The following is a 19,141-nucleotide window of genomic DNA, read 5'->3' as shown; positions in this document are numbered from 1 at the left end:
AGCAGCAGTGGTTGAACTGAATCTGAGCCACATCCTTAATAAAGAATTAGAAACTCGGCTGGGGATTTAGCTCAGTGGTTTCGCCGCCTGCTATGCAAGCACAAAGCCCCCAAGTTCGATCCCCGGTACCAAAAAAAAAAAAAAAAAAAGAATTAGAAACTCCATCCCAATTCTGTCTGAAGACAATAGAGCAGTGAAGTTATGTGTATAACTGGTGATTCCTTCCTTTTTTTACCCAATGTGGTGAGAATAAACTGTGCAACTAAAAAAAAAGAAAAAAAAAGTAGTATATTCAAACAACGGAATACTAGTCAAGAATAAAAAGAACAACTGATGCCACCACCTGCCTCGAAAGTGCAAGGTCCTGAGAGCCCGTAACAAAATAGAAAGACTGAAAAATGCAACAACATGGATGACCTTCAAAAACATGCTGAGCCAGGTGTGATAAAGCACACCTATAATCCCAGCACTAGGGAGGCTGAGGCAGGAGAGTGGCTATGAGTCTGAGGCCAACTGAGGCTACATAGTGAGTTCAAGGCCAATCTGAACTACATAGTGAGACTGTCTCAAACAACAACAACAACAAAGACTAAATATTACAAAATTGCAATTGTGCAAAATTCCTAGAATAGGCAAAACTATAGAGCTAGAATCCAGAGAAGTAGTTACAGAGTAGGAAAGGAACTGAGTAGAAATAGATCCAAGGAACTTTTGGAGGTAATGGAACATTCTGAATAGGACTATGATGACAGTTATAAAACTGTAAATTTGCCAAGCATGGTGCCACATGCCTATAATTCCAGCACTCAAAAGTTGAGGCAGGAAGGGCCAGGGATTTAGCTCAGTGGCACTGCGCCTCCTTCAAAAGCGCAAGGTCATTTCACCGCCTGCTGCACAAGCCCAAGGACCCGAGTTCGATCCCCAGTACCAAAAAAAAAAGCCCAAGGTCCTAAGTTCAATCCCCAGTACAAAAAAAAAAAAAAAAAAATTGAGGCAGGAAAATCTAATGTTAGAGGAAAGCCTAGGATATGGAGTGAGACCTTATCTCAAAAAAAAAAAAAAAACCCCAAAATTCTATATTTACAGAAGTTGCTAAACTGTAAACTTTAAACAAGTAAATTTTATGGTGTATAAATTTTACCTCAATAAAGCCATTTTTAAAAATGGACTGGAAGCGGGACATGGTGGCACACACCTGAAATCTCAGTACTCAGGAAGTTGAGACAGGAGGATTGTTATAGGTTCGAGGCCAGCCTGGACTACACAGTGAGTTCAAGGCCAGCCCAAACTGCATAGCAAGACGTTGTTTCAAAAAACAACAAAAAAATGGACTGGAGCTACATCAAGACAGATTGTCACACTCTAGTTTCACAGATTTTCACATTTTAGTTTTTAGAAAACTAAAATGCCAGGTTAAGTATATAATCTGATCCTATTTGTAAAGTCCATTATATGCTGCGTGCGTGTATGTATTCTTCTGTGGTATGAGAATATGTTAAGCTAACTTAAAGAGGAAAGGGTTTGAGCTGGGCATGATAGAGCAGGCCTGTGATCTCCAAACTCTCAGAGGCTAAAGCAATAGGATTGCAAGTTTGAGCCCAGCTTCGGCAATTTAGTGAGACCTAATCCATCATCCCAGCACTTGGAAGGCTGAGGCAGGAGAACTGCTGAGACTTCAAGGCCAGCCTGGGATACAAAGTGAATTCAAGGCCAGCCTGGAATACATAGGAAGGCCCTATCTCAAAAAACAAAACAAAACAAAAAAAATAAATAAAATAAATAAATACCCTTTAAAAAATTAAATAAATTTTTGAAAAAGAGTTGGGGATGTAGCTTAATGTGATGGCCCTGGGTTCTATCCCCAGTACCCTCCCACACATACACACAAAGGAAAGGGTACAACAAGCAAAAAACTCCTGTACTTTAAAAAATAAAAAAAAAACTCCTGTATGTGTTTAAATAAGCCAGATAAAAATAAACCTAGAGGGGTCGGGGATGTAGCCCAGTGGTTCCATCACCTGCCTTGCAAGCACAAGGACCCTAGTTCGATCCCCTGGTACCAAAAATAAAAAATAAAAAAAAATAAACCTAGAGCCAGGCACAGTAGTACATGCTTCTAATCTCAGCAATCAGCTGAAGGATCAAGAGTTCAAGGCCAGGGCTGGGGATTTAGCTCAGTAGTTCTACCGCCTGCCTGCCTGGAAAGCTGCCTGGAAAGCGGAAGGATCCCAGTTCGATCCCTGGTACCAAATAAATACATAAATAAAGAGTTCAAGGCCAGCCTGGGCTACAAAGTGATTTGAAGGCCAGCCTGAACTAATAGAGAGACCCAGTCTCAAAATAAAAATCCCTCCTGGCAAAAACAGATTGATATATACACACACACATACTAATTTACAGGGAATATGAGATACTGTAAAATGAAAAAGTTAAAATTATTGGGGCCAGGAATTTACCTCAGTGGTTCCCGGCGCCTGCCTCGAAAGCGCAAGGTCCCGAGTTTGATCCCCGGTACCAAAAAATAAATAAATAAAATAAAATAAAATAAAATAAAATTATGGAGTAATTCTATTTTGGTAAGAGAACAATAAAACTCTCTCCATATATATATATATATATATATATATATATATATATAATTTTTTATTAATGTGTCTAGACCCATCTTTTTCGCTTAAATCAAGAGAAATCAATTAACATCAATTGTACCCTCTACTTGATTAAATTCAAACTTAATTTCATGTTCATCTGCAGAAAGCTGGAAGGGCTTTATGTCCTATACAAGGACATCTGCTTCTGCTACTGACTCAGACCCAGAGATAGAAAAGAAAGTGGACTCTAGGCACAGGGACCAAAGGTGAGCTTTTGTAATTCTGTAATAAAGCAGAAGAGGTAGAGAAGTGGGAGCAGGGAATAAGCCCCAGCTGCTAAAGGGGTCAGGATGAAAAAGGAGATTAAAGAAGGCAGAACAGGCAAGGGCAGGTGAACATTAAATAGATGAGTTTTTTTTTTTTTTTAACCAGATGAAAGAACTAAAATGTACTGAATCAGGAGGCTGAGAAACACCAGGGATAGTGGTGCACACCTGTGATCCCAGTACTCGGGAGGCTGAGGAAGGAGAATGACTGTGAGTTTGAGGCCAGCCTGAGCTACACAGTGAGAACCTGTCTCAAAAAAAAAAAAAAAAAAAAAAAAAAAAAAAAAGGTTGGGGATTTAGCTCAGTGGTGCCACCACTTGCCTTGCAAGTACAAGGGCCTGAGTTCGATCCCTGGTACCAAAAAAACAAAAAAACAAAAAAAATTATTAAAAAAAACCACAAAAAACAAACAGCAGGGGCTGGGGATTTAGCTCAGTGGTTGTGCCGCCTGCCCCGCAAGCACAAGGACCCAAGTTCAATCCCCCGTACTGCGTATGCACAAGGTTTGATTCCCGGTACAAAAAAAAAAAACAAAAAAACCCCCCAAGAACCCCCTAAATCATTATTCTTTTTGAGACTAGGGTCTTGCTATGTAGTTCAGGCTGGCCTGAAACTCACAGTGATCCTCCTGCCTCAGCCTCCTGAGCGCTGGGATCACAGGTGTGTGCCACCACGCCCAGCTCATTATTCTTTATATGTAGTCTCCTTTGATTTTAATTGGATTCAAATCAGTAAGTTAAAAATGAACTATTCATTACCTCTTCTACCTCTATTTTCTTTCATCATGTAAAGGCCACCCCTACCAATCTGTTTACCAACCACTGATTACTATTTATTCAATGTCCCAGATTATTTTCAAAATCCAATTACTTCTCCATTCCTCCAGCCAGTACATCAGCTTAGGCTCTCATCATCCCTACCCTGGATTAGAGCTAGAGCCTCCAAGCTAGCTGCTTGCTCTTTTCTAATCCTCTCAGGACACTGTTTCCAGCTATTCTAAAATGAAAATCTGTCTCAAAAAAAAAAAAAAAGAATGAAACCGAAACTTTTTTTTTCTTTGAGACAGGGTCTTCCTGAGTAGCCCAAGTGGGCTTCAAATCAAGATTGTCCTGCCTCATCCTCCCAGTGCTGAGATTACAAGAATGTGCCACTATATCACTCAAAACCTAAACTTTTAGCAGGGCATAAAAGGTTCCTCAGGTCTAGCCTGTTTGGCCATTCCCACAGTGTCAGTGTATTTCAAGTACAATGAACTATTCTGACCACAATGTCTGCTCCTCTGTACTGTTATACTCTTCCCTAATCAATCTTGATTCGCCCCTGCCCCTGTACTCTTTTGCTCCTGCCCATCCTTTAAGCAATACCTTCTCTAAGAAGCCTTCCCTAATCTGAGTGCATTAGATACATTTCTTATGTATTTCCTTAGCTTCCCATGTAAACCTTACTTAGAACACTTAACCTACAGAATTAGTTTCCCTCTCCTCTCTCACCACCCTTCCCTCTCAGTGCTTTACCACTGAGCTACATTTCCAACCCCTGAATCTCCTGCTTCAGCCTCCTGCAGAACTAGGATTAAGATGTGTGCTATCACAGTCATCTCAATAGGCAATTAAGGTAAGTACTATAATATGAAGCATAGTTCCTGCTACATAGAAGACATTCAAGAAGTGTTTTCTAAATAAACTAGCATTACACAGACACACACACACACACACACACACACACACACACACACACGCACCCAATACTGAGGATTAAACATAGGGGCTTTGCACTCAACTATATCCCCAGCCCTTTTTATATTTTACTTTGAGACAGGTCTTGATAAGTTGCTCAATTGCCCAGCCTGGGCTCCAACTCATAATCCTCCTGGCTCAGCTTCCTTGAGTGCTGAAAATAAGGTGTGAAGCACCACTCCTCATAACAAATGTAAGATCTTGATGTAATATGACCAAGGGCCCAGGAACAGTTATCCCTGTCATTTTCAGGGAACCCAGGCTTTCAATCAGAACCAACTACACGTACTTAAAAGCAGTCATTCACTTGTCTATGCCAACTGATTATAAGGTCACACAGTGTGGTCAAATACATAGGGTCAGTGTGGTCAAATACATAGGGTCATGGTTCTCAACCAACAGTGAGTCTCACCCACAGAGGGCATTTGATAGCATCTAGAAACATTTTCAGTTGTCACCAACTGTGGGTTACTGGTATCCACTGGGTAGAGGCCAGGAATACTGGAAACATCTACAATGCACAGGAAAGCCTCCAACAGGAAAAGTTACCCAGCCCAAAATGTCAATAGACTAAGAAAATCTGATATAGGGAAAGAGACTCATCTGTTTTTAAGGACTGGAAATTCTTACAAACTTTTTAGTTACATAAAAGGTTTTTTTTTTTTAAGTTTAAAACACAACTTTTTGTTTGTTTGTTTGAGACACAGTCTCACTATGTAGCCCAGGTTGGCCTCAAACTCACAGCAATCCTTCCGCCTCAACTTCCTGAGTGCTGGGATTACAGGCGTGTGCCACTTCACCTGGCTAAAACAAATACAACTTTGATCCAGCCTTTTACTTTTAGGAACTCATTACACAGAAATCGATGAACAATCTTGCAAAAATGAATATACATGCACAAAATGTTTCCTCTGCAGCAAAATTTTCTTTGGTGGGGAGCTACTGCAGACTGAACCTAAGGAACTAGATTCCCAGTCCTTTCTATTTTTTGAGAGGGTTTCTCTAGGTTACTAAATCATCCAGACTAGGCTTGAACTTGCAACCTCCTACCTCAGTCTCCCAAAGAGCTCAGATTACAAGTGTGTGCCATTGTGTCCAACTTCCTGAAGCAAATTTTATATTAACAAACACTAGCCACAACTTACATAAAAGAAAATTATTAAATAAAAAAGGCAGTATATTTATATAACATACTGGGGGTGTAGCTCAGTGGTAGATTTCATGCTCCAATCCCATCCCCCACCCCCTGCTGCACACAAGTACTAGTCAGGGCCAGGGATTTAGCTCAGCAGCGCCACGCCTGCCTTGCAAACCCAAGGTCCTGAGTTCGAGCCCCGGTACCAAAAAAAAAAAAAGAGTCCTAGTCACTAAAAGTAATACAAATCAAGATGTACTACCATGAAAAGATGGCAGAGATACATCATTAATCTGAAAAAAATTTACAACATGTATAATGATAAAGTTTTGAAAACTACACATATATACACATACACACAAATTTTTAATATTTGCACAGAGAAATATTCTGGGGTCATGTGCCCCAAACAATCTTAGGAGTGGAATTACAGTAGATTTTATTTGTTCTGGTATGTAATTCTATTAACTTTGACACTTTAATATTGTTGTTTTTACACTCATGTTACTTATAGATAAATCTTAAGTGAAAAAAAATGTAGTTAGCTCTTACCAATTACACAGCATGTCTCTACACGATATTTATCAATTTCACAGAGGTTATGAGCCAGATAACTCAACTCAGATTTCATGCTCTGGGAGAAAAGAGAAAGATGATCTAAGCATGAAAAGGGATTCCCTAAATTATTTTTCTAATTGTTAATGTAAATGGTTAACAACCTAATATAGCAGATTAAGGCACAAAAGAGTTTAATCATGCTCAACGAAGAAAAGCAGTTTACCCTGACATAAAGAAGGTTGGAAAATGTGTCCATATTTTCAATCCTGTAAGGATCTTGTTTCCTTAGCTCATTAAAAATGGAGAGGGCTTTGTCGATATCTGCAGAAAGAAGATAAGAGTTCAGAAAACAACACAGTCCACCTCTCAGAGCCTGGTGGTATTTCATTTTCCTTATTCACTCACCTCTGATATTGTGATAGGCAACTGCAATTTGGGATACAATATATGAGCTCTTAGAAAAGCCCACATCAATGAGATTCTGATACTTTTGCAGGGCCTCCTCTATCAACTGCAACTCTGTGTATATATGGGCCAGAAAAAACTCTTTCATCCAGGTGTCTGGCAAAGACAGGAACTTCAGCTGGCAGCAGGAGAGAGAAGGACATAATACAATATAATATAATTTGATCGATCTCTCTCCCAGATGAACATCAAGAACAATCTTTATTGTCTAAACGGGATATATTATTTTAAAAACATTTTAGAGCACCTAATAATGATTACAAGGTAACCCAACTAAGTGAATATGACTTACAAACAAAGGGAAGAATGGCCTGGTTAGGATGGCTTCAAAGAAAAGACAGAATTTGAAGTAAGTGTAAGAAGATGGATAGGATTTAAATTGAGAAAGGGAAAGGAAGAGAAAAGAGGACAGACACTTTCTAGGAAAGAGCAACAAAATAAGTATACAGGCAAAACAGATATGATGAGTATGGGTAGGCAGGATGAAGCAACTAGCTCAGTTTGAGAAAGCTACGTACAGGGAAATAATAGGAAAATAAGACTGGATTGGTCAGGTTGTTCCTATCAAGCACCCAAAAATGGGATTTAGTAGGAAACTACTACACATTTCTAACAGAATGATGACGTTGTTTTAAGAATAAGTTTGGAAGCAATATGCTGGATAGCTTGGAAATGAAATGTAAAAATGGGAAAGCTAGAGAGACAGTATCTATTATAAGTAATTCAAATTTGAGATAATGACAGATAGCAAAGGGAACCAAGAGAAAGGGAGGTATACAAGAAATGACCACGGTGCTGCCTCACAACTGACTAAATTAAAGAAGAGAAAAGGAAGAGGTAAATATGAGTCTGAGGTCCAAAGACTGAATATTGGAGAAATAGTGAAGGTAGTAAGAATCTATCAAGATGAGGAAAAGAACAAGAATTTAGTAGGCAAGCTGAAAAATTTGATATTGCATATTTTGAGTTCAGAGGTAAAACAAACTTTCAGTAAAAGTCTAGTAGGCAATTAGATATGGTAAAAATGCAGGGGATTTAGCTCAGTGGTTCTGCCACCTGCCTTGCAAGCGCCAAGGTCCCGAGTTCAATTCCCATTACCAAAAAAACAAAAAACAAAACAAAACAAAAAAACCCCCATGTGTAGATATGGTAAAAACAAGTTAATCCAAGATAAAATTTCAGACACAGGTTTAGTAGCATAAATCAATCTGCCTTTGGCTCTACAGCCTGCAAGAAGGGTGCTGTCATTTCCCATTACCCACAGAACAGCAAAATGAACAGCAGACAAAGACCTCTAATACTGACTAATAAGATGGCAGTTTATAAAGTAATTTTATATTCATTATTTCACACTTTAAACATCTCCAAATCTTCAGAATCCATAATACCTCAGAAGAGGTCTGAAAAATATTTCAATACAATCTGTGATATCAGAGAAAACTTCCTATGGCATCTTTGGATAATGTTACAGCTGTAACATTAACTCTATAAAACAAGTTAAAGTAAAATTTGAATAGGGAAACAGGATTATGAAAAATACTCTAGGGCCGGGGATTTAGCTCAGTGGTTCTGGCATCTGCCTCACAAGCACAAGGTCCCGAGTTCGATCCCCAGTACCAAAAAAAAAAAGAAAAGAAAAATACTCTAAAGAGATGCAAATCCAACAGCAACTATTGAACAATAGCTAGTTATCATCAAATAAAGATCTACATTCTAAAACAGAGAAAGGGAAAGAGCAAACTGTAGCCAAAGGTCATACTGGAAAAACTGGCCCCCTCCTAGTAAATGATTACAGAATTACATAAGATTTGCAGCAGAGGGTTTTTACATAGCTCATCTCAATTTACCATTTCTTTGTCAGTGATCAGGTTACAGAGTTCTAACCAGGCTCCCCAATGCAAAGGTAAAACATGAGTAGCTTCCACAAACACATCAATGGCCTCTTTCACCAAGTCCAGCTTTCGAAGCACCACACCATACCTAGAAAAGAAGGACACAATCACAGGAGGGGTTAATGCTTTGTAATACCTCCCTTCTACTGAAGAAAAAAAAAATTTTTTTTTTTGGTACCGAGGATCAAACTGAGGACCTCACACTTGCCAGGCATCCACTGTGCCACTGAGCTACATCCCCAGCCCCAAGAAAATATTTTATAAAAATATATATATATTTTATAGAAAGTTCTAAACAGTGCTAGGCATGGTAGCCCATGTCTGTAATCTCAGCACTTTGGAAGGCTAAATAAAGCAGAAGGATCACAAGTTCAAGCCCAGACTGGGCAACTTAACAATTTAATGAGACCCTATCTCAAAATTAAAACATTTTACAAAGGGGCCGGGGATTTAGCTCAGTGGTTTCCCAGCCTGCTACGCAAGCACAAGGACCCGAGTTCAATCCCCGGTACCAAAAAAAACAACAACAACAACAAAAAAACATTTTACGAAGGCCTGGGGATATGGCTCAGTGAGAAAGTATTGAGTTCCATCACCAATACTACAAAAAAGGGGGGTAGGGGGGAGACACTTCTAAATTATAGCCAGGTATAGTGGTGCACACCTTTAATCCCAGCATTCTAGGAGGCCAATGCAGGAGGGTCACAAGTTCAAGCCCAGCTTGGGCAACTTAGGGAGATTCTGCTTCAAAAATTAAAATAAAAGGTGGGGAGGGCTGGGATATGGCTCAGTGCTAAGGCGCTGGGTTTAATCCCCAGCACACACAAAAAAGGTTCTAAATTACTATAACACTTACAGATAAAGGCCAAATCCATCAAGTTCCCGAGCTTGATGTTTTTTGCTGAGCTCCACTCTTAATTCTCTAAGAGCCTCATTTTTCACTTGTCCTTTCTCCAAGGGACCTATGAAAGAAATAGTCTCTGATCTAACACAAGGATGCTGGTTTTCACTTTCATAGATGTATACATTCCCTTTGGCACCAACCAAAGTTATCCCTGAAATCTCAAGCAAATACAAGTGGCCAAAGATCTTTTTTTTTTTTGGTACCAGGGATCAAACTCGGGACCTTGTGCTTTCGAGACAGGCAGCAGCACCACTGAGCTAAATCCCCAGCCCACACCAATGATATCTTTCACAACCCATTTATTCTATTTCAGAAACTACACCTGGGTCTGCAGTCCTATTTTATGAAGCCCACACAGTTGTTTTTAAAAAATTGTTTTGTTTTTAAAAGTTATCAATCAGTTATCAATGTTTAAAAATAAGAAGCCTCGGGCCAGGGATTTAGCTCAGTGGTCCTACCACCTGCCTCCCAAGCGCAAGGTCCTAAGTTCGATCCCTGATACCAAAAAAGAAAAAAAAAAAATTAAAAGCCTCAATTAAAAATCTGAATTTTGGGCCAGGGATTTAGCTTAGTGGTTCTGCCACCTGTCTCGCAAGCAGAAGGACCTGAGTTCAATGCCCAGTACAAAAAAAAAAAAAAAAAATCTGAATTTTCAGCTCAGCTCGCAGGAAACAGGGACCAGGCATGGAAAGAAACCCTAACAACACCAAGTCCAGATTCTCATGAGGCAGCCCTTAGCTGGAGCTGGGTGGCAACCAGGCACCACCTGGCATAAGTCAGGTGCCCTTCAATTTGCAACAATGCTCCTCAGTCCATTTATATTACCTGCCTGATCCCATAGGCAGTCTTGCTTTTTAGGCCAAAAGATAAGGAAAAAACTCATACCTAGGCTATCAACTGTTTCATCATCCTTCTTTTTCTCTCCAGACTGTAAGAGAAAATCAACAAATAGGTCTTTTTTCAGGTTATTTTAAAAACACATAAAAAAACTAGCAGCCTAATTCTACCTAAAGGGCCCATGTCCAACCAAAATGCCACCTGCTTTGGGTCACTAATTTTAAACAATTATTTATGGGTTCCCACTGGCTTAATCTGGGATGATCTGAACACCAAAATAGTCATGAATGTAATCATTTTTTTTTGGTGGTGGTACTGGGGATTGAACCCAGAGCCTTCGCACTGAGCTACATCCCTATCCCTTAGTGACACAGCAAGATCCTGTCTCAAAATAAAAAAAGAGTTGAGGATGCAGCTCAGTGCGAAGGCTCTGGGTTCACTTCTCCATACCATTAATTAATTAAGTTAGAGGGAAATTTTCATCAAGTGCAGGGTATTTACATGAACTTGAAAGTGTATCCACATAGATTGCTGATTAGTTGCAAGTAAAACAAAAGTAACTAAACAGTACAGAAAATGGAAAACATCTTGACCAGGTGATCAAAATTAACATCAGCAACGAGAGGACTGAAGATAACATCCTCTACTCACATACTATTCTAATCAAGTTATGTATAACCAGAATAAAATTGTGAAGAAATATGAGACATCTAAAATGAAGAATGTTTCATTTGGAAAAAAAAAAGAACAGGGGGTCAGGTGTGGTAGCAGCTACTCAGGAGGCTGGAGGAGGAAGATCACAAGCTCAAGGCCAGCCTGGGCATACAGAAGACCTCGCCTCAAAATAAGAAATGAAAAGGGCTGAGGTGGGGTATAGCTTAGTGCTCCCTGTGCTTAGCCTCCAGTGCTGCAAAAAAAGAGAAAAGAGAGGAGGAAACAAAGGGAGGTCAAAATCCATAGAATGTATAACACAAAGACTGAACTTTAATTGTGGACTTCTAGTTAGTGACTGTAACAAATATACCATACCAGTGCCAGATGCTGACGACAGGGTGAGCTTGGGAGGTAGTGTTTGGGGACTCTTATACTTTCTGCTCAATTTTGCTGAGCCTAAAACTGCTCTAAAAAAATAATCTATTAATTAAAAAGAAAAAGAAAAAACAAGAAAAAGAAAAGAAGGAAGAACTGTAAGCTTTGAAACAAGAGACAAAGATTATTCTAGATGAGGGGATATTAAAGAGACATGACAACTAAATGTAATTCCTGACCTCTTAGATTGTACTGAGGGGGAAATGCTGCGGTAAACACTGTTGGGGGAGCTGGGCAAGGTGGCACACATCTGAAATCCCTGCACTTTGGCAGGCTGAAGCAGGAGGATTTCAAGTTAGAGTCCAGCATGGGCAACTTAGCAAGACCCTGTCTCAAAATAGTAAAATAAAACTGGCTGGAGATGAAGCTCAGTGTGGGGTTCAATCCCCAGTACCAAAAAATTTTTTTAAAATTTAAAATGGTAAATTTTATGTGTATCTTACCACAAAAAAAAAAAAAAAAAAAAAAAGGAGAGAAAAAGATGAATTAGTTGGGCATGATGAAGCATTCCTGTAATCCCAGCACACAGGAGGTTGAGGCAGGAGAGGTGTCTTAACTTTTAAGGCCAGTCAGGGCTATAGCTAGTTTGAGGCCAACCTGGGATATAGAGTTCGATCCTGCCTCAAAGAAAAAGTTAAATGCAGTCCATAACCACAAGAACTTATAGTACTTGACAATTACAAACTACACTAATACTTGGAAGGACTCTATAAAATACTTTAAAAATTTATTTACATATAATATAACTAAGAAGTCAGGCTTGGTGGTGCACACCTGTAATCCCAGCACTTGGGAGGCTGAGGCAGGAGGATCACTTCAAGTTTGAGGCCAGTTAGGGCTACATAGTGAGTTCAAAGTTAGCCTGAACTACAGGCCAAAACCCTGTCTCAAAAAAATTTTTTTTAAAGTTTTTAAATATAAATTATTCAATAAATTTTCATTTTACTTGCATTGCCCTTTGTATGTTTTGCTTTGGTTTTTTGGTTTTGGTACCAGGGATCAAACTCAGGTCCTTGCGCTTGCCCAGCAGGCAGCGAAACCAGAGCTATATCCCCAGCCCTTGTTTTGTTTTCAGAGACATTATCTCACTATCAGTTCAGGCTGACCTGGAACTCATTATGTAGCCCAGGCTGGCCTCAAACTTGTGGCAATCCTGCTGCCTCAGCCTCCCAAGGGCTAGGATTACCCTTTACATATGTCCCTCTTTTTTGTTTTTTGGGTTTTGTCTTTTTTTTTTGGTACCAGGGATTGAACTTGGGTCCTTGTGCTGCACAGCAGGCGGTGAAACCACTGAGCTAAATCCCCGGCCAATTTGGGGGGTTTTTAGGTGGTACTGGGAATTGAATCCAAGGCCTTCACACTGAGCAACATCCCCAGCCCTTCTTTATTTTTTATTTTGAGACAGGGTCTCATTAAGTTGCTCACTTGTCCAGGCTGGGCTCAAACTTTAAATCTTTCTGCCTCAGCCTCCCAAGTGCTGGGATTACAGGTATGTACCACCATACCTGGCCTGAATTTATAAACTCAAAAATTAATTTAGGCTTTTTAACTTAATTCTTAGGAAATATCAATTCATAAGAATAAAGAACCTTATATAACCTAAAGCAAATAATCACCCTGTTCATTATTCTTTTTCTTTGTATTGGGGATCAAACTCGGGACATTGAGCTTCTGTTCATTATTCTTTTTTTTTTTTTGGTACTGGGGCTCGAACTCAGGTCTTTCTGCTTTCGAGGCAGGCGGTGGAACCATTGAGCTAAATCCCCGGCCCTAATTTTTTTTATTTTTTGGTACCAGATCGAACTTGGGACCTTGTGCTTGCAAGGCAGGCAGCAGAACCACTGAGCTAAATGCCCGGCCCTGTTCATTATTCTTAAACATATTTTCACCAGGTGTGATGGCACACACCTGTAATCCCAGCACTCAGAAGGCTGAGGAAGGCCAGCCTGGGCTAGAGTGAAACCCTGTCTCAAAAAAAACAAAATAAAACAAAGAAAAACGAATATTTTCTTCCATGTCATTTTTTTGTTTTGAGGGAATTTTGGGTTTTTGTTTTGTTTTGGTTTTGGTCTTTTTGTGACAGGGTCTTTCTATGTACAGTAGGCTCTCACAGGCTGGCCTCAAAAGAACTTAAGGAGATCCTTCTGCCTCACCCTCCCAAATTCTAGGATGACAATGTACCACTATGTCTGGCATACAATTTTAAAATTAGTTTGTCTGATTGATAGACTGATTGATATTTCTGGTCCTGGGAATCAAACCCAAGGCTTTGTACATGCTGGGCAAATGCTGTCCCACTGAGCTACACCCCCCAGCCCTTTTTATTTTTTAATGTTAGCAAAGTTTTATTAAATGGAGGAAAATAAACAAGTTGCAGAGCAAGTTTGGGCCAAGTAAAAGCAGGAAAAGAAGTAAACCCTACAGTCTGAGGGCAAGCTACCATGCAAGGGAAAACACAGTGACTTATTTTATTTTTTATTTGCATTTATCTGCTAAATTACTCTGGGTGGCTTCAAACTTGTGATTTTTCTGTCTTAACTTCCTGAGTAGTTGAGATAAGAGATATGTGCTACCATGTCCTGCTACTGTTAAGTATTTATAAAGTACATTCGTGTGATGACTCAAATGCTAAACTATTTAAAAGATTAAACTTGGGCCAGGGATTCAGCTCAGTGGTACCTCCCTGCCCAGCAAGCGCAAGGTCCTGAGTTCGATCTCCAGTACTAAAAAAAATAAATAAAAGATTATACTTTTTGCATCCAGGCATGGTGCCACACATCTGTGATCCCAGTATTCAGGAGGCTGAGGCCAGAGGATTGTCACAAGTTTGAGCCCAGCCTGGGCTACATAATGAGTTCAAGGCCAACCTGAACTACATAGTGAGACCCTGTCTCAAAAAACAAAAAACAGGGCCACGGATTTAGCTCAGTGGTTCCACTGCCTGCCTTGCAAGTACTAGGTCCCGAGTTCGATCCCCAGTACCAAAAAAAAAAAAGATTTAAATTTTTTACACTTGGTTCTAAATGCAGAAGCTTCACTAAAGCCAGAATAACACCTTAAAGTGCCCCTCACCAGATATCTGGAATACATATACAGGAAATAGGCTTTCTTGCTATTGCAGCCATGCAGAAAATGTGCTGCGCGATCATACTCTTTAACATCAAAGTAGGCCTTGGCCAAGGTGTAAGCATCCATATCTTGGGCATCCTCCTAAAAAAGAGACAGGTTTATATAAGCGTTTGGGAATGGTATAATAAAAGGTCAAATATAAGAAGCAATTCATTAATTTCAGGATAGAGGAAAATTATTTCTCTCCTCTCCAAAACCTAACATATATATACATGCGTAGACATAATTTTAAATATTACCAGGTAAGACAAAATATTGGGTTTTTTTCTTTTCTTTATTTATTTATCTTTTTTGAGACAGCATCTCATTATGTAGTTTAGGCTGGTCTTCAACTCACCATGCAGCCCAAGCTGGCTTTGAGCATGCAGGCATCCTCCAGCCTCAGTGTGCCAAGTCCTGGGATTACAGGCATGCACCCCACACCCCCTGATGCTTTTTTTGGTAGTACTGGGAATTGAACCCAAGCCTTTACACTGAACCACAACTCCAGGCCCTTCTAATTTTGAGACCAGATCACTAAATTGTCTAGGCTGACTTTAAACTTGTGATCTTCTTGCCTAAACTCCAAGAGCACTAGCCTTACATGGGTGTACCACCACATCTAACTCAAAAATATTTTTTCAAGGCCCGGGGATTTAGCTCAGTGGTTTTGTCGCCTGCTACACAAGCGCAAGGACCCGAGTTCAATCCCCGGTACAAAAAAAAAAATTTTTTTTCAAGCCGGGCACGGTGGCATATGCCTATAATCTCAGCACTTGGGAGGCTGAGGCAGGAGGATCACCATGAGTTTAAGGCCAGCCTGGGAAAAAAAAAAAAACTGACACTCTCAAAAAGTTATATTGTTTCTATAAATTTATTAGGAAGTTACATAGGCTTTTGTGTTAGGAACCTAAATTCAAATTCTGACTCCTTGATTTTATTGTTTCAAGACATTAGTGCAGAAGCTACTTAGCTTTTGTAAGCATCCATTTCTTCTTCTGTAAAGTAGAGCAAACAGTACTGATTGTATAGACTCTATCTGAGGAATGTTAAAAAGTCATAAAATGTGTCATATTACTATCTGGCATGCTCTTTCTTCTCCTATCTTTTAGATTTCTATATAAATATACTATTGAGCTGGGTGAGGTAGTGTACTTCTGTAATCCCAGCTCTTGGGAGGTTGGAGGAACGCCATGAGTTCAAGGTCAGCCTGGGCTATTTATATATATATATCTATATATATATAGATAGATATAAAATAATCTGAAATTACTTATACTTTTCCTATTTTAACAAAGTTTTGCTGGGTGTGGTGGTGCACACCTGTAATCCCAACAAAAGGATCAAGAGTTTGAGGCCAACCTGTGCTAGGCAGTGCATTCCAACCCAGTCTAGACTACATAGTAAGATGTTGCATTGTCTTATATCTAGATGTCTCCCCAAAGCCTCATGCAGTCACAAGTGGCACTTTTTGGAGGTGGCTAAATCTAGGGTGTGTGCTGCTGGAATTGAGGATGTGATGGTAGGATTGATCCACAGTGCTATGCTAGGATTAAGGGTGTGATAAAATATAAGGGACAGAAAGAGGGTCACTTGTGGCTTGCTACTTTCTGCCTTCTGCCTGCCCTGCTTTGCCATGAACTGCTTCTCCTCTGTGATACCCCTCTGCCATGCCAACTTGCCTGGGAGCTAGCCAACTAGCTCTACAAACTATGAGCTGAAATAAACCTTTCCTCTTTTAACTTTGGGTGTTGGGTATTTTGTCTCACCAAGGAGAAAAGTAACTAAGACATTCTGTCTCAAAAAAAGTTTTGGGGGCCGGGGATTTAGCTCGGTGGTGTCGCTGCCTGCCTCACAAGTGCAAGGTCCTGAGTTCAATCCCTGATACCAAAAAAAAGTCTGTTATATATTAAGACTGCTGAAGGCACAGAACACAGTTCTAATCTTTATGTTTAAAAAAAAAATGATAGGGTCGGGGATTTGGCTCAGTGGTTTCGCCGACTGCTGCGCAAGCGGCAAGGACCAGAGTTCGATCCCTGGTACCAAAAAATAAAAAAAAATTTTAAAAATGAGCTGGACATGTAGTGCACACTTGTAATCCCAGCACTCAGGAGGCTGAGGCAGAAGGACTGCCATGGGTTCAAGGTCAGCCTGAACTATATGAGACCCTGTCTAAAAAAAAAAAATTTGACCACTACATAATAATCTTCAATTTTAGCAACAATTCAAAGTTCAATGTTTTAAGGTTTACTCTAAACTTTAGATCAAGGCTAAATTAGATTAAAATGTTTCTCTGGATGTTTTCAGGAATACTCCTTAGAAAAGACATGGAAACCCCAAATATCCAACAAATTAGTAAAGAGGCTGCTAAATAAATATACCTCATAGCAAGCTGAAAGCTGTTATACTAACCAATAGCTAGCACTTCCTAATAATGCAATAATGGATAGGTTTCTACAATGTCTGTAAAATTCTTGCATATTATATGAACTCTTCGGGGAGGGGGATATTTACTGAGGCTTTACTTCTCACCTGATACTGTGTTTTATTTAGTCAACAATATTTTATTCTATTCAGAACCATCAATATACCCAGGCACTACAAAAGCATCTTCCCAAAAGAATTAAAAGCATCATACCACAGTGATATTTCACACCCATGTTTCAAGAGACACAGTTTGTAATAGCTAAATCTTGGAAACAGCCCATATGCCCATCAACCAATGAATGGATAAAGATGTGGGTTTTTTATACAATGGAGTACTACTCTGCCATAAAGAAGGATAAGCTTGAGACATTTCTCAATGGATCCACCTTGAGACACCATATTCTTAAATGAAATAAATCTGACACACATTTAAATACCGCATTGTTTCTCTGGTGTGAGAAACCAAAAGTGAAAATAAGGACCTAAATGTATAATAGATCCTGGGAAATGGGAAGAAAATGTTCAAATGAGGAGAACAAAGGAAGTGAAGGGGGAAAGGAAGGGAGGGCCAAAGAAAAAAAGAATGGAAGAAAAAAAATAGAAACAAAGCTTTGTAAGTAAGGAGGGGAAGAAGGGTTGGAGGGGAGGGCAGTGGGAAAAAAAGAAAAAACCAAGTATATCATGTACAAGTACAAATTCCTTATGATGAATGTTATCATTATGTGTATCTAAAATGTATCAATAAAAAATAAAATTTATATTAGTAAGAAAAAAAGGATGATTTGCCTATATCTATCTTACTAGTAAAAAACATGACTGGACTATCGATGCAAATCTACTTGAAAATCACAATCCTCCCAATCTTGCCATCTCCCCTTTGTTAACTGAAATGAAGCCAGGCATGGTGGTGCACACCTGTAATCCCCGCACTCAGGAGGCTGAGGCAGGAGGATTGCCATGAGTTCAAGGCCAGCCTGAGCTACATAGTGAGCTGAAGGATAGCCTGAACTACAGAGCAAGACCCTGTCTCAAAAAAGAAAGTGAATTTTATTGAGTCCTTTGTGCCTAATACCATTCTAAACAGTATACCTATTATTCGCATTTCATTTAACTCTCTCAATATTCTCCAAAGTAGATACTATTATCTTTAATTCATAAACAAGGAAACAGGCTGACGAGGTTAAGCTGCCCGAAGTCACCAGCTGGCTGACATTCAAAACCAAAGCCCACTCTCTTAATCATTTTGCGATGCCAGTCAGCTACACTGAAGTGTGGAGCAGAATGATCACAAATTAGAGGTCAGCCTGGATAACTTACCAAGATCTTATCTCAAAAAAGAAAATCGCACAGTTGCAAAAATGTTAATTCTTCTCAAGTTTGTGAGCATTGTTTACGTTGGACTACAAAGTCGAAAACACTGAAATCTTAAGCAATGATGTTTACTATTTTTCTACAGCTTGAGAGCACCAAATGTTTCAAAGCTCAACAAACCACAAGGATAAAACAGCTAACTATAACACAGCTCTTTTTTTTTTTTTTTTGGTACCGGGGATCGAACTCGGGTCCTTGCTCTTGCGCAGCAGGCAGCGAAACCATTGAGCTAAATCCCCGGCCCAAACAGCTCTTTAAACGACTGCGCTCCGTCTACAGACATCCTGCTAGGCGGCTGGCTGCCCTCCGGTGACGGTGAAGACCGCTCCCCTTGCAGACGTCCTTACCTCTGTAATAGGCGGCGGCGGCTGCAGCTCGGCCAGAGGCAGCGCGGGCAGAGAGAAGGCCAACTCCGCGGACCTGGAAGACCCACACAAACCCATCAAGTTGACAAGCCCCCGGGCCAAAAATCCAAGCCCGGTCCCTCCCAACTCCGACATCTCACCATTTGCTACTGTGAAGCAGGCCCCGCTCCCGAGTAAGGCCCGCAATAAGCAGCAACTGCTTTTTAATTTCCCTCAAATCTGAGAAATCTGCGTTCGTAGACAGGCCGGGTATCACCGCGCTCGCCACCGTCAAAGAGACTACAGATGTACCAGCGGCCATTTTCCAGACTCTTTGCTGCAGCCAATCACCGGCGA

The 19,141-nt window shown here is 40.0% G+C and overlaps 1 protein-coding gene across 2 annotated transcripts in view; it reads right to left on the bottom strand.

Annotated features, from left to right (window-relative positions):
* Cdc23 (cell division cycle 23) overlaps positions 1-19,141 on the bottom strand; it is a 25,016-nt gene extending 5,875 nt beyond the window's left edge. The window contains exons 1-9 of one of the 2 annotated variants that reach the window (XM_004841807.4): positions 18,946-19,141; positions 18,788-18,860; positions 14,607-14,744; positions 10,494-10,536; positions 9,561-9,666; positions 8,660-8,792; positions 6,753-6,930; positions 6,571-6,668; positions 6,342-6,423 (exon numbers count right to left, since the gene is read on the bottom strand). In XM_004841807.4, coding sequence (XP_004841864.1) covers positions 6,342-6,423; positions 6,571-6,668; positions 6,753-6,930; positions 8,660-8,792; positions 9,561-9,666; positions 10,494-10,536; positions 14,607-14,744; positions 18,788-18,860; positions 18,946-19,106 — 1,012 coding nt within the window. In that variant the 5' untranslated portion in view covers positions 19,107-19,141. The remainder of the gene's footprint in view (positions 1-6,341; positions 6,424-6,570; positions 6,669-6,752; positions 6,931-8,659; positions 8,793-9,560; positions 9,667-10,493; positions 10,537-14,606; positions 14,745-18,787; positions 18,861-18,945) is intronic. The other variant, XM_013071133.3, reaches the window with a different exon arrangement.

This window comes from Heterocephalus glaber, unplaced genomic scaffold, assembly GCF_053883595.1.
Source record: "Heterocephalus glaber isolate CG9 unplaced genomic scaffold, H.glaber_assembly_v1.0 deba00001465, whole genome shotgun sequence".
NCBI lineage: Eukaryota > Metazoa > Chordata > Mammalia > Rodentia > Bathyergidae > Heterocephalus > Heterocephalus glaber.
The sequence above is the reverse complement of the archived record's forward strand: the minus strand, read 5'-3'. Positions and strand labels throughout refer to the sequence as shown.